The sequence below is a fragment of the Hylobates moloch genome, unplaced genomic scaffold (genome assembly GCF_009828535.3).
Source record: "Hylobates moloch isolate HMO894 unplaced genomic scaffold, HMol_V3 SCAFFOLD_9, whole genome shotgun sequence".
Classification (NCBI taxonomy): domain Eukaryota; kingdom Metazoa; phylum Chordata; class Mammalia; order Primates; family Hylobatidae; genus Hylobates; species Hylobates moloch.
In genome coordinates, this window is record NW_026652284.1 from 25,394,855 (window position 1) to 25,410,090 (window position 15,236).

A 15,236-nucleotide genomic window follows, 5' to 3' on the forward strand; every position below is an offset into this window, starting at 1 on the left:
CTTGAGTTCCTGTAGGACTTTGTGCCCTCTTTCCTTTTACAGGTGAGGAATATCTAAGTCATATATAAATTATAACATAGTCAAGAGCAAGGCAATGAAGTCAGACAGACCTGGGGTCAAATCCTAGCTCTCTCACTCAGTATTTGACTGGGATAAGTCACTGCATCCCTGAACCTCAGAAGACAGAATGTACTTCGTCAGTGGCAGGTCCAGCTCCATGTAGCACTTTTTGACCTTGGCTGACCAGATTTTGCCAGGGCCAGCTGGTAGAAGCTGAGCGTCTAGCGCATCGGGTAGGATCCTAAGGGTTTAGGCATAGGCACAGTCAGAGAAGGTGTCCTAGCAGAAGGTGAACATAAGCTGGGCCTTCCAGAACAGACAGGATTTGGATGGGCAAGGAAAAGCAGAGTGTATTCCCCAGCTTGAGCAGAGTTTCCAAAGGCAGAAATAAACATGGCATGTGCAGGATAAAGAATTCTGTAGTTATAATTGACCCACATTTAGAAAACTGAGGAATAAGGTTGGAGAGAGATGTGAAATTGAGTCTTGAAAACCAGACTGAGGAGTTTGGTAAAAGTAAACTTGTGCTAAAGTATTGAGGAATCTCTGCAATTTTTTGAGCAGGAGAGTGATGTAAAATAATATTTTAGGAAGAGCAGTCTGGTGAAGATGGCTTAGAAAGACAAGGTGAACAGCAAAGAGGTGATAACAGATGTCTAGGCAAGAGGGGTGAGCATATAGGTGATGTCCCCCCTATCCACCACTCTCTGAGGATACCTGTGTATTGGCAGCACAAAGTTTCCCCGTCTGGAGCGGTGGGAGTTTCCTGCTGTTTGGTAGACTTTTTGGCATTACCTTTACTGCGTGAATGAGACTTTTAGGCTTGCCTTGGCCCCTGGTATATCTAGATAGCTCTTAGACGATCTGCAGATTCTCTTTGCTGTCACCTCCATACCTTGTTTCATGAAAGAAACTAGATTAGGTAGGAGCAGAGCAGTGTTTGAGATGCAGACTCAGAAAGCTTCCCCAGCTCTGCACTTACTAGCAGTGTCGTCTCAGTCAGGTCATTCAACATCTTTGAACCTCAGTATTCTAATGATACCTAGGGATGACGTTAGGAATTAATTGAGGGGCAATACTGGACACAGCACATTTTCACTAAGTGCTGGTAATCAGTAGTGGTATAATAGTAGCAATAATACTGACATCTGTAGAATATGTACAGTAGTGTCCACCTTAGGAGTTCTAGTAGAATAAAATAAGATGTGTGAGAAGCCTACTACAGGTACCTGGCACACTGTGGGCACTCAAGAAGTGGGAATCGTTTTTGACATTCTGATTTAGAAACAGGTCCACAGCCCCTCCCAATCCTCCTGCATAACAAGAACTTGTCTTCTTCCCTGCCTTCCTCGCAAGGACCCCAAGCCCGAATTCCCTAACTCTGTCCTCTCTCACAGCCAGTATGACCTTCGAGAGAACAGCAAACACTCGGAGGTGCTGATTGACCTGACAGAGTACTGTGGCCAGCTGGTGGAGGCCAAGTGCCTCACCGTCAACCCCCAGGACAACAACTGCCTGGCAGTCGGGGCCAGCGGGCCTTTCGTGAGGCTCTATGACATCCGCATGATCCATAACCACAGGTATGAATAGTTTAGTCTCCTGTCTCCCGTGAGTAAGTCCCCGGAGAACCGGCTGCCGCTTTCCCTCACTGCCTTGCCATGCCCTCTTCTGCCATCACAGCTCACTGCAGCCTCAACCTCCCAGGCTCAAGCAATCCTCCCATCTCAGGCACACGCCACCTCGCTTGGCTAATTTTTTAATTTTTTTGTAGAGGTGGGGTCTTTCCATGTTGCCCAGGCTGGTCTCAAACTCCTGAGCTAAAGCAATCTTCCCACCTCGACCTCCCAAAGTGCTGGGACTACAAGCATGAGCCACTGTGCCTGGCCCCTTTTATTTATTTATTTTTTTTTTTTACTTTTTTATTTTTATTTTTTTTGAGACAGAGTCTTGCTCTGTCATCCATGTTGGAGCGCAGTGGCACAATCTCAGCTCACTGCAACCCCTGCCTCCCGGGTTCAAGCTGTTGTCCTGCTTCAGCCTCCCGAGTAGCTGGGATTACAGGCACCTGCCACCACACCTGGCTAATTTTTGTATTATTAGTAGAGACGAGGTTTCACCATGTTGACCAGGCTAGTCTTGAACTCCTCCTGACCTCAGGTGATCTGCCCGCTTTGGCCTCCCAAAGTGTTGGAATTACAGACGTCAGCCACCACACCCAGCCTGGCCCCTTCTTCTATATGAAATGGACTTTCTTCAATTTTGTGATTTTTAAAAAACTTAATCCTTGCTTATGTTGGAAAATATGAAAAGTATAAATTAGGCCGGGCGCGGTGGCTCATGCCTGTAATCCCAGCACTTTGGGAGGCCAAGGCGGGCGGATCAAGAGGTCAGAAGATCGAGACCATCCTGGCTAACACGGTGAAACCCCGTCTCTACTAAAAATACAAAAAATTAGCCAGGCATGGTGGCGGACGCCTGTAGTCCCAGCTACTGGGGAGGCTGAGGCAGGAGAATGTCATCAACCTGGGAGGCGGAGCTTGCAGTGAGCAGAGATCCCGCCACTGCACTCCAGCCTGGGCAACAGAGTGAGACTCCATCTCAAAAAAAAAAAAAAGTATAAATTACCCATAATCTCTTATATAAATTCCCTATAATTTCCTTATATTTATTTATTCTTATAATTTCTTATATAAATCTCTTATAGTGTCTTTCTCAAAGAAATCACTGTATATAATATTTCCTGCTAATTCTTATAATACTCAGAACCCCCCAGCACTCCCAGACCTGAGTTGCCTCTCCAGCCTGGGCTTTCTGTGATTCGTGGGATGGATGCAGGAATGCTGCCTGTTTATTTTCATTCATGGGCTTGGTGACCACTGCTGCCCCTCACACACTGCATGGCTTGGAGCGGGCCTTGAACCTTAGCTTGCTTGTTTGTAAAATGGGAAAGATAAGGTGGTCATGAAGACCCAGACAGCTTATATGACCTACTTGGTAAAGCACTCTAATGTATATGTCTGTAATTGTCTAGTTGGTGGGCCTTTGGGGTTGCTTAGGTAAGGAAGAAAAATACCTCCTGTATCTCTCAGATACAAATGTAAGTTTTCTTCTAGTGAGTGTGGTCTGGTCTAGCCAGGGGCAGTGCTGTGACTTTAACCTATATGATTTTCCTTCCCACCAGAAAGAGCATGAAACAGAGCCCTTCGGCGGGTGTGCACACCTTCTGTGACCGGCAGAAACCCCTTCCAGACGGTGCAGCCCAGTATTACGTAGCAGGTAGTGCTCAGCACAGCTCTGGCCCCAAACTCTCGGCTACATGCTGACTCTTTTGGGGGCAGTCCAGGGAGACAGCATGGCAGGGTGGTCAAGAGCAAGGGTTTTAGAGGCAGACAGACCTGAGTTTTAATCTCAACTCTGCCACTGACAAGCTATGTCACCTTCAGCAAATTACAGAAAAGAAACTCATCAAGGTTAAGTAAAATGGGGTTATAATGACTAAATGAGATAAAATATATAAAGCAGCTAGCCCAGTGCATATAGTAAGGGCTCAACACTTGTAGCTGCTTTTATGCTAAAGTTGATTGGTATCATTTTTGATATGACTGACTTCACACAATCTCATGCCCCTTTGAAGGGGACTGGGACCCTAGTATGACTGGGCTATTCCCTGCAGGTCACCTGCCAGTGAAGCTTCCTGACTACAATAACCGTTTGAGAGTGCTGGTTGCCACCTATGTGACCTTCAGCCCCAATGGCACAGAGCTGCTAGTCAACATGGGGGGGGAACAGGTATGTACAGCATAAGGTGGCTCTGCCCCATCACCATTCCATGCCCAGCAGCCAGGGGTATGTACCTTACGTTCACTGCTGAGGCAGACAAGATGCAACAGCCTTATGGTAAATGATGTTACATTGAAATGTGGGGGTGACGTGGCATCATTGGAGTTCCCAGAGAGGTGTCCTAGCTCAGTCTTTTTATTTCATTTTTCCTTAATGAACTAGATAGAAATATGATAGTATGGCATTTTGGTTAAGAATATAGGCTTTGGAATTGACAGACTTCTGTTCAAATGCTGGCATGCTGTTTAGCAGCTGTTTACTGTGACTTTGAGCAAATCTCTTTATTTTTCTGAGCCTCAGTTTCCTCATGTACTGTTTTCCTAGGAGGAAATCTCTGGAGCTCAGAGCATGCAGCTCAGAGCAAGCTGTGGGTTAGTGCCAGCTTTGGGAAGTGTTCTTTGATAATGGCAGGTTGCTAAACCTTCTATTTGTGTGCTCTCAGGATATTTAGTAAGCCTTGCATACATTTATTTACTCTGCCAACACTGAGCACTTACTCTGGGACTAGCATTTTATAAATATAAGGGAGACAAGTGAGAAATATGATCCATCCCCAGGCTGATGGGAGACATGACAAATGAAACAGTTAATGACATTACAAGGCAAGGCCCAAATATGTACAAAGGAAACGGGATGCAGAATAGGTGAGGATAAGCCAGACATTCCTGCACCTGTCCAAGGAATCATGAAAAGCTCAGGAGTAGTGCTAGGATAAATGTAAAATGAGACATTTGGCTTTGTGACCTTTGAGGAGTTCATCTTTTTAAACATGTGACGTGGTTTCTTTTTCCTTTTTCTTTTTTTTTTTTTTTTTTTTTTTTTTTGAGATGGTTTTTTTTTTTTTTTTTTTTTTTTTTTTTTTGAGATGGAGTTTCGCTCTTGTTGCCCAGGCTGGAGTGCAGTGGTGCAATCTCGGCTCACTGCAACCTCCGCTCTGCCTCCTGGATTTAAGCAATTCTCCTGCCTCAGCCTTCCAAGTAGCTGGGGTTACAGGCACGTGCCACCACGCCTGGCTAATTTTGTATTTTTAGTAGAGATAGGGTTTCACAATGTTGGTCAGGCTAGTCTTGAACTCCTGACCTCAGGTGATCCACCCACCTCACCCTCCCAAAGTGCTGGGATTACAGGCATGAGCCACTGCACCTGACCTTCTTTTTTTTTTTTTTTGAGGCAGGATCTCACTCTGTCACCCAGGCTGGAGTGCAGTGGTACAATCTCGGGTCACTGCAGCCTCGACATCCCAGGCTCAAGGGATCCCCCCACCTCAGCCTCCTGAGTAGCTGGGACCACAGGCACCAGCTGGCTAGTTTTTGTATTTTTTGTGAAGACAGGGTTTTTCGCCATGTTGCCCAAGCTGGTCTCAAACTCCTGGGCTCAAGCAACCACCCTCCTGCCTCAGCCTCCTAAAGTGCTAGGATTGCAGGCTCCATCACCGTGCCCAGCCAAATGTGATTCTAATTAATGATAGTATTTCAAGGAGGGCTTTGGGTAGATCAGATAGCCCACCCTGAATGCTAGAGCTAGGAAGATTTTCCAGCCTGAGGTTTGCTAGAAATACCTCCTGGGATAGCTTGATGGTTCTATGCTCAACATTCACTGTGTTCCAAGACTCTGGTTCTTGAGAAGCCAAGTCCTGGTTACTGGTTCAACCACATCCTTACCTCACAGCTTCCATGTCTTTTTTTGCCCCCCTCAACTCTAGGTCTATTTGTTTGACTTGACTTACAAGCAGCGGCCGTACACCTTCCTCTTGCCTCGAAAATGCCACTCCTCAGGGGGTAAGTTCTCCGTTAGGGTGTCTCTGCTGAGGCGGTGTAAGGGAGCTTCAGTGCACGCTGCACCTGCTGAGAAGCCTGCCCTTTACTCTGGACTGTGATCCTCCAAAAAGAGCAGATCTCTGAAATAACCCCACCTATGCAGTAAGAAAGAAGATGACAATAGAGCAGAGATCTCTTCAAGAGCTACGCATCACTGCCCTTTTTGCTTCCCTCTGAAAAGACAGGTTCCTTCCATGGCTTGGCTCTTGAGAACCTGAAGTAGTTCCCCTCTCCTTTGTATCCTGGCCCAGTCTTCTCATTGATTTCTTCCTGGGGCCTACAGTTGATTTAGGCACCTCTTCACTCCATTCCCACCCCCAGCCCCAGCCCTAGCCCCAGCCCCAGCTGAGTAATACCACGGTGAAGTTGTGTCCCTCGCCAGCCAGCAGAGGGCGCACGGGCTTTTCTTTACGTCAGAGCTTGCTTTCTGGGAATGGATCTTACTCTGGGAGAATAGTCCCACGATGGAACCATCAGACCCGGTGATGGAAGCTAGAGGGCTGCCAGGAAGAAATGGGTCCTCTTCCTGAGTTGTTGCTGTCACTTTCTCACTATCTTCTGCCAGAAGTCCAGAATGGCAAGATGTCCACCAACGGTGTGTCCAACGGTGTGTCCAGTGGCCTGCACCTTCATAGCAATGGCTTCCGGCTGCCGGAGAGTAGGGGACATGTCAGGTGAGCCCAGCTGGCTTGTCCAGCCCTCCAAGCCCCACTTACACTATATGGACTGGAGGGAGGGACATAACCTGTAAATCTTCCTCCTGACCCACACCCACTCATGCATCCCAGAGAGTGAGGACCAAGGCAAAGAGGCTTCTTGGAGGGTGGCTAGTGTTTCCAGTGCCCCTCTGTCTGGCAGGACACTAGTCATGGTCAGACTGTAGCTCTAGCCTGTTGGTACCAGTAACTGGGGTCAGGACTCAGGGGCTAGCTGCCTCTTAGCACTGAGCTCTCTGCAAAAAGGGGCTGCATACAAATGGGCCTCCCCATTATATTATTCCCCATCCTATAGCATATCCTTGCCTCTTTTCCCTGCCAGGCTCTGTGCTGGGCTTTGGATACAGAGTGCTCAAACTCCCTAGCCTTGAGAGAAACAGAATTCTCTAGACAGCGATCCATAGGAGGGTCTCGGGTGGTCGTAAGGTTCAGCTCAGCATGGAGGCAGGTGGTATCAGCTACTACCATGCCCAGGAGTTTAAGTACAGCTTCATTTCTGCCCTTCTTCTTTTCACTGGCTGAGAGTATTTGGAATGGAATTCCAAATGGTATTCCCTATCACAGTAATAGGTAATATCCCAGACTGGGGTAGTGGTCCCCTCTTCCAGATAGCAGTCAGATCTCAGGGGCCAAGAAAACCTGGGTGGCCCTCAGGCCATGTTACAGACTCCCTGAGGGGCTGCTCTGACCTTCTTTGACTGTTCTGACCTGGCTCTATTTCCCCTTCAGCCCGCAAGTAGAGCTACCGCCATACCTGGAGCGGGTGAAACAGCAAGCCAATGAGGCCTTTGCCTGCCAGCAGTGGACCCAAGCCATTCAGCTTTACAGCAAGGCTGTGCAGAGGGCCCCTCACAATGCCATGCTTTATGGAAACCGAGCAGCAGCCTACATGAAGCGCAAGTGGTGAGTGGCCACTGCAGAGGGGATCTGGGTCAGGATGAGGGACAAAGCAGCTGGACCAAAAGGCAGGGGCCTGATGGAGCCAAGTTGCCAAGGCATGCAGGGAAAGTGGCAAGAACATATTGCTGCCTCTTAGGGCTTCTTGGCCTCTCCTCCCCACCTCCAGGTTAATGGTGGGCAGGCACCTGACCCATTAATGAGGAAGTCTCAAGCACTAAGGAAGCTCACAGTTACGTGGAACATGTTCAAAACTAGTTCCTACATGGCATATTATTATCAAGTGCTGTGGCCCCTGGGGAAGTAGGAGTTGAGGATTGTTAGTCCCAACTGTTGGAGAATTGGACTTTGAAGAGCAGTGGAATCTTGCTAAGTGGAAATGAGGGGTTTGGTGAATTCAGTTAGTACGTGTCTAAAATATTCTGCAGTCCCTTGCCCCCCGAAGGCTTGCTTTCTGTGTTCTTAGACCCTTTGGACTGAGTACAAACCATATCCCAGAGATCCAAAGCTGGCTATGGGTCACGCTAGGGTATGGTGGCTGATAATAAAGAAGTAGACCATATCTGAAAGAACTCCTCATCTTTGGAGACCATCAGGGCCCCCAGCCCTTCTGCCTGCAGCACCAGCAGGCAAGCAGACATGCAGACCCCGCCCCCCATCCCCCAGCCAGGGCCAGGACTAGAGATGGATAGAGCTGGGCCCACAGCCATTTCTGCTCCGTCTGGCATCCGTCGGCTCTGCCCAGACAGACAGGCCAGCTGGTGTGCCATCGTCTGGCTGCAACTAGGCAGGCCAGAGAGGGAAGCTTAAGAAACCCACCCAAGTCAGCAGGATGGTAGTGCTGGGTGGGGGTGGGAAGATGCTGTCCCCCGGCCTTAGCTAAGGCATCAGGAGTTGGCCAAGGGCTCAGGTGGCAGCCAAACCCAGGAGATGACTGTTTTGGGTGAATTGTGAGTTGATTCACCTCTCTGTCCAACAGCTGGGTAGAACTCAGTGGTCCTCATCCAGGCTGTAGGCTGAGAGCTCAGCTTCACTCCTGCATTCTTGCTGAGAGAGGTTGGTGATTTCCCAATCCATATGTGCCCTCAGCATGTTCTCTGAGCTCCTACTATGTGCTAGGTACTAGGAACACAAAGTTCTATCACTCTGAGCTCCTGTGCTCCAGAGGAGCCTCCGGACAGTGGTTAAAGTGGTGGACATAGCTCAGCATTAAAGAGATAGGAAGCAGTGAGTTTTGTGAATGGTCAGGTAAAGGGCTGTGGGCATCAAGAAAAGTTGGGTCGCTTTAGCTGGGGAGCAGGGAAGCATCAGAAAGACATGGCGTCTGAATGGGCTTTAAGTGTAGGCAGGCTTAGACAGGAGATGAAGGAGAGGAGGGGCCTGTGGGGGAAGGACATTCCAGGGAGATGAAATGGTGTGAACAAAGGCGTGGGGGTGGGGGACTGACTGAAGAGCTTGTTTGCAGAACAGCAAATCCATTTGGCTGGAGCAGAGAGTTCGGAAAGGGACTGGCAGGAGATGAGTCTGTGAGGTAGCCTGGGGCCGGCCTAGGGAGGGCTTGGAATGCAGAGCGGTGACGTTGGCCTCGATTCAGTGCATGATGGGCAGCTACTGGAGAGTTCTGAGCAGGAGAGGGATGTGCCGAGGGCTGTCCTTTCAGGGAGATTGATCTGGCAGTGAGTCTAGGAAGGGTGAGCCCTGGGGCCAGCCTGCTCTCTACCCCCATCCCCACATGCCTGCCAGTGACCCCTAGAATGTCACATTCTGTCCTAGGCCAGTCTCCCCAGGGCTGCCATCTGCTCCTGGATGCAGTGGGAGCTGTCACCCTCTGGCTCCTGGCTGGTCTCTGGTCTGGCTCTCCCCAGGAGCTCAGAGGGGCACCTTGCATGCAGTAATTGGGTTTCCAAACAGTGCCTGCTCCTTCGTCACAGCCATTCATCCTGATGCAGGCCACGCCATTGAAGCAGCTCTGTTTCCTGCCTGCCCCCACATGGGCTGAGCTGCTGGTTCCTGGTCTGAGCGTGGCTGATCCGAGGACTGGGTGCTCCCTCTAAGTGCTGCAGAAGGAGGCTCAGGAAGAACCTTCCCATGTCAGGCCTGCCTTAGCCATGCCAGATTGTTGTGAGCTGTGCCCTTGGAGAAGGGGCCATTAACTCTAAGGGGTGCCTCTTACTGCTGCTTGGCACAGTTGGGTCCTAGGCCTACTCCAGCCCAGCTGAAAAAAAAAAAAAAAGGCTTCTGAAGAAGCAGTTCCTGTGGCCCGTCTGGCTCTCCAGACAAGAGGCAAGGACAGGTCTATGGGTGCTGGGGGAGTGTGCTTCCTATATTCTGGCACAGGGTGGGAAAAGGAGGGGCTTCTCTGACCTCCTTTCACTTCCTCTTTCCCCGCTTCCCCATCAAAAGCACTCCCACTTCCCTTCATCCATGCTTCAGGAGGTTGGAGAAGTGAGTGGGGACGATTTGGAGCTCCTGGTGTGCACAACCCCCCTTACCATCAGCTTCCAGAGAGCTGACTCTGCCAGACTGTCAGGCCCCATCCTCCAGCCCCAGGAGGTAGAGGCCACAGCTGCTGTGGATCAGTCAGCCAGGACAGAGGGGGGTCTGGCTGAGGGCTTGCTGCCTGCTGGTCAGACCCTGCGTCCCCAGCCTGGCACTTCTGGCTTCCCCAGACCACAGAACTGTCCTTGAGGGCCCCCTGCCTTGGACGTGGCTTTGAAGGCCAGCCGGGGGTGATTTGAGAAGGTGGATGGGGGAAGAGAGAAGGAGGGCTTGGGGAGCCTGTGGTGGGCAAGATGCCAGGCCTTCTGCTGCAGAGCTGCGGGTGCCTGGGGTGAGCCAGTGTGCAGTTGCACTCTGTGCCCAGCAGAGGGCAGCCTGACACCAGCTTTTGCCACCCTCGAGACCTCAGGGTTTCCTGGCTTGCTCCTTAACCATACTCTGTCTCCTGATGGGGGAGGCCTGGGCTGAGCCAGGATTCTCTTCGTCCTCAAGTCCCCTTGCCATGAGATCTGTCAGTGGTGGGCTGGGGTGGCCACAGGAAGCAGAGGAGACTGAATGGGGACCCCTTGCTTGCCACGTGGCTCCACCTCCAAGCCACTCTTCCCTGCCTTCCCAGGGATGGTGACCACTATGATGCCCTGAGGGACTGCCTCAAGGCCATCTCCCTAAACCCATGCCACCTGAAGGCACACTTTCGCCTGGCCCGCTGCCTCTTTGAGCTCAAGTATGTGGCTGAAGCCCTGGAGTGCCTGGACGACTTCAAAGGGAAATTTCCGGAGCAGGCCCACAGCAGCGCTTGTGATGCATTGGGCCGCGACATCACAGCTGCCCTCTTCTCTAAAAACGATGGTGGTGAGTGGGCACTAAGGAGGGGGTGCTGTTACTCTTTCTCTTGGAGATGCTGCATGACATTCTGGAGACGTCATGGTTCTGGGATTGGAGAGGCCTGGGTTCAGATGTTGATTCAGAAACCATGCAACTTTGGGGCAGTTACTTGGTCTCTGTCTGAGAGTGTTTCCTGGTCTGAAAAGGAGACATGCCAGCACCTCCCACTGAGCGTTTCTATTGAGGATCAGCATGTTTAAATGGCATGTTTAAAGCACCTGGGGGAGTGCCTGGTACCCAGGATAGGAGGAAGCTGAGCTCAGTCAGGCTCCCACTAGGCATTCGCACCTGCTTAGACAGGGCCCTGGTGGTTCCACTTGGGCATCTGAGAGGCAGAAGCTGGTCGTTGTGTTTGTTCCGAGTGTACAAGTGCAGCAGAGACAATAGCGCAGAGCAGTAGAAATGCCTCAGGCTTGGACTGTGGGGCCTTGGTTCCAAATGCAGCTCCACCACGTGACTGTGCGGCCTTGGAGAAAGCACAGCCTCTCTACCTACTGCCTTACCTGCACAAAGAGCACGAAGCCCTGCCCAGCTCACCTCAGTGTGCTGGAGAATGAAGTGGGCCATTGGAGTGTGGTCTGTAAATGTGAACGGTGAGCTCACAGGAGGCAGACATGGATCTTCACCTCTCTCCTTTGCAGTTTACCAACCATGTGATAAATTCATTTGTTTAATGAATAGTTATCAGACACCTGCCATGTGCCAGGCACTGTGCTGGGTCCTGGGAATAGAGCTGTGACTAAGTCACATGGAATTTCTGTGTTTATGGCATTTACAGTCTAGTGAAGGAACCAAGTGATAAAGGAGAAACAAAAAGTATGACAAGTGCCATGGGGACCCGAATGGTGTGCATGTTGGGAGGGGGTGGCTTGATGGCATTCTGGGGTTCTTCAGGAAGAAACATTTAAACTAAGATCTAAAGGATACAAAGGAAGCATTAACTAGATACAAAATATAGCTGTGCGGCCTAGTGCGGTGGCTCACGCTTATAATCCCAGCACTTTGGGAGGCTGATGTGGGAAAATTGCTTGAGCCCAGGAGTTCAATATCAGCCAGGACAACATAGCAAGATCCCATATCAACAAAAGAAAAATTAAAAAAAATTAGCCAGGGGTGGTGGCACACACCTGTAGTCCCAGCTCCTCAGGCAGCTGAGGCTGGAGGATCACTTGAGCCCAGGAGGTCAAGGCTACAGTGAGCCATGATCACACCACTGCACTGCAGCCTGGGTGACAGAGCAAAATCCTGTCTCAAACAACAACAACAAAGTGTAGCTGTGGGAGATGCAGAGCTCCTGGCATACAGACCAGCATGCTCCAAGGCCCTGAAGCAGGCATGAGTGAGTCACTTTTAAGGAACTGAGAAAACTTGTGTGACTTTACCTGTCACTTAACTGATCAGTGACTCTCATTTGGGACCCTAATAACTTGTCTTCCAGAGGGTAAGGGCATGGTCCTTACTGCCCTAAGTGCTATGAATCTGTTTATAAAAGTCACCCAGGCTGGGCTCGGTGGCTCACGCCTGTAATCCCAGCACTTTGGGAGGCCGAGGCAGGTGGATCGCCTGAGGTCAGGAGTTCGAGACCAGCCTGGCCAACGTGGCGAAACCCCGTCTCTACTAAAAATACAAAAATTAGCTGGGCGTGGTGGCATGGTAGTCCCAGCTACTCAGGAGGCTGAGGCAGGAGAATCGCTTGAACCTTGGAGGTGGAGGTTGCAGTGAGCCGAGATCACGCCACTGCACTCCAGCCTGCGTGACAGAGCAAGACTCCATCTCAAAAAAAAAAAAAAAAAAAGTCATCCATTCTCTCTTTTCTAGTGTCTCACTCTACCCTCCCCTGCCTCTCCCCTCCACAGAAACAGACTTTGAGTCTCTGCGTCTTTGGGGCTTTCAGGCCCTCATTTAGGGACCTGAACCAGGGCCCTCCTGGCACCAAAGGTCTCCTCTTGAACATCCTCAGGGGCTAAATCCAAAGATGCATCTTCCTCACAACCTTTCCCCAATTTTCCAGGATAAGGGTGGAGGCAGGTAGCTCTATGTTGTCAGACTTTGGACCGAAAACAGAGCCATAGGTGGGGGAAAATAGGGAAGGAGAGAAGGGAACAAGACGCTTACCTTTTCTGGATCTCTGCCCCCAGAGGAGAAGAAGGGACCTGGTGGCAGCGCCCCAGTCCGCCTCCGCAGCACGAGCCGCAAGGACTCCATCTCAGAGGACGAAATGGTGCTGCGGGAGCGAAGCTACGACTATCAGTTCCGCTACTGCGGCCACTGCAACACCACCACGGATATCAAGGAGGCCAATTTCTTTGGCAGGTCCGAGGCCCTGAAGAGGAGGGTGCAGCCCAGTTGGCAGCGGGAGGTTGAGTGGGGAGTGTTGGGGCATAATGGTTTTAGAGAAGAATCTCAAATCCCTGCTCTGCCTCTGTACCCTTGGGCAAATGGCTTCACCTTTGTCAGCCTCTAAAGTTTTTTAATCTATGAAATGACCAACCTGCCATGCCCATTTATGAGGCCGTAACAAGGACTAATAAGATAACCCAAGTAGAGCCTCCAGCACTCCTTCATCCCCCACCTCCTTCTCCCTCTGTCTACATGTGCCAGAGCTTGGTTTCTTTATCTGCATTCAAGGAACCTCCCTCTGCTTGGGAGTATGAGGCAGCAGCCCTCCAAGGCTGGGAATCTTGGCACATCTGTTTTGTGCTCAAAACGGTGCCCTGTGTACTAAGGGACACACCCTGTGTTTCAGACACCATCACCCCCACCCCTCATTTGTAGATGTACTTTCTTTGGGTAGGTGAGACACATGAACATGAATCAAGAATCTCTCCATAGGCCAGGCACAGTGGCTCATGCCTGTAATCCCAGCACTTGGGGAGGCTGAAGCGGGAGGATTGCTTGAGCCCAGGAGTTTGAGACCAGCCTGGACAGCATAGACCCCCATCTCTATAAAAAATTTTTAAAATTATCTGGGTGTGGTGACATGCACCTGTAGTCCCAGCTTTTCAGGAGGCTGACATTGGAGGACCAGTGAAGGCCACAGTGAGCCATGATCATGCCACTGTACTCCAGCTTGGGTGACAGAATGAGACCCTGTCTCTGAGAAAAAAAAAGAATCCATCAAGATGCCCTCTAAATGTCAGTGGTGTGTGAGGGGCACGGGGAGTCTGGATGCCAGAAACCTGGGACTGCTCAGGGGAGGCTTAAAACAGGGTATTTTAGAGGCCCGAGAGATGATGTAAGATGATCCTGGCCCAAGGAGGTAATAATGAACTGCAGGGGAGACTGTCTTGGAGAAATCCAGGTAGTCGCTGGCCCTGGGTTTAAGAGAACAGTGACCAGGGCTATATACATGGAGGAATTCAGGGTCAAGTGCACACCCCAGCATGTGGGAGACTGAGTGGCTGCAGACTTCCTTGCTCCCCCTTTACCTAGGCCATGCAGCCTCTACTTGAGGCTGTAGGGCAGTACCCCACCTGACCTCCCTGCCCTTTGCCCCCGCCAGCAACGCTCAGTATATCGTCAGTGGCTCTGACGATGGCTCCTTCTTCATCTGGGAAAAGGAGACCACCAACCTGGTCCGTGTGCTCCAAGGGGATGAGTCCATTGTCAACTGCCTGCAACCACACCCCAGCTACTGCTTCCTGGCCACCAGTGGCATCGATCCTGTTGTGCGGCTCTGGAACCCCCGACCAGAGGTGAGGGTGCAGGCAAGGTGACCAAAGCCAAGCAGAGAGGAGGGCAGGGACTCTATGGAAGGCTCCAGTGGAGCCTGCTAGCGCGGGGAAGAGAAATGAGCCACCCAGAGGCTGGAAGCTGCTGAGTAAGCCTTACCCCGGGGCCCAAGGCTGTGTCCTCAGATTCCAGAAGCTCCAAATGCAGCAGCAATTCTCCAGAAGATGTGCAGAGGCCCTGGTCACAAGGGAACTATGCAGACTTTGGCATCTGGTAGGCCTAAGTTTGAATCCAGTCTCCTCACTCGCTGCCTGAGAGACTTCACCATCTCTGACCCAGGCTTTTAATCATCTGTACATTGGGAATGGGAATGACAGCACCACCTTGAAAGGTTGTGGTGAGGAGTAAAGAAGAGATGCCTGTGAAGTGTCCAGCCCACAAGGACACTTAGGACAGTGGAGTCCCCTCCACTCCCAGGGTGGGTAGCCAGGGAAGCTGGCTTGGTGCCTCCCCTTCCCCTCTGCCCTACTGTTTCCCTCTTCTCAGCTGGCAAAACAAAAGTCAAGTGGTATGTCTGATTCCCAAGATAATTTGCTGTGACTTTTAAAGAGAGGCCCCCTATAGGCTTCCCCATTGAGAGGAGAGGAGAAAGAAAGATGAAGGAGAGTTGTTGTGGCAACAAAACAGAATGGGGTGGGGAAGTCGCATCTGCCCCTTGTCCCAGGTATCCCAGTATGTGTGCCCAACATATCCTGGTGTGTACTGTCCCCCACGTGTATCCCAGCATGTTATGACCGGCCTGTGTATCCTGAGGTGGCGTGTCCCCCCATATATATTCCAGTGTGAGCAC

General features: G+C 50.8%; 1 protein-coding gene across 2 annotated transcripts in view; it reads left to right on the forward strand.

Moving 5' to 3' along the window:
* WDTC1 (WD and tetratricopeptide repeats 1) overlaps positions 1 to 15,236 on the forward strand; it is a 56,478-nt gene that overhangs the window by 38,685 nt on the left and 2,557 nt on the right. Inside the window, exons 6-14 of one of the 2 annotated variants that reach the window (XM_032759451.2) lie at positions 1,458 to 1,640; positions 3,242 to 3,336; positions 3,734 to 3,849; positions 5,603 to 5,678; positions 6,283 to 6,391; positions 7,163 to 7,336; positions 10,446 to 10,681; positions 12,853 to 13,027; positions 14,217 to 14,409. In XM_032759451.2, coding sequence (XP_032615342.1) covers positions 1,458 to 1,640; positions 3,242 to 3,336; positions 3,734 to 3,849; positions 5,603 to 5,678; positions 6,283 to 6,391; positions 7,163 to 7,336; positions 10,446 to 10,681; positions 12,853 to 13,027; positions 14,217 to 14,409 — 1,357 coding nt within the window. The remainder of the gene's footprint in view (positions 1 to 1,457; positions 1,641 to 3,241; positions 3,337 to 3,733; positions 3,850 to 5,602; positions 5,679 to 6,282; positions 6,392 to 7,162; positions 7,337 to 10,445; positions 10,682 to 12,852; positions 13,028 to 14,216; positions 14,410 to 15,236) is intronic. The other variant, XM_058444255.1, reaches the window with a different exon arrangement.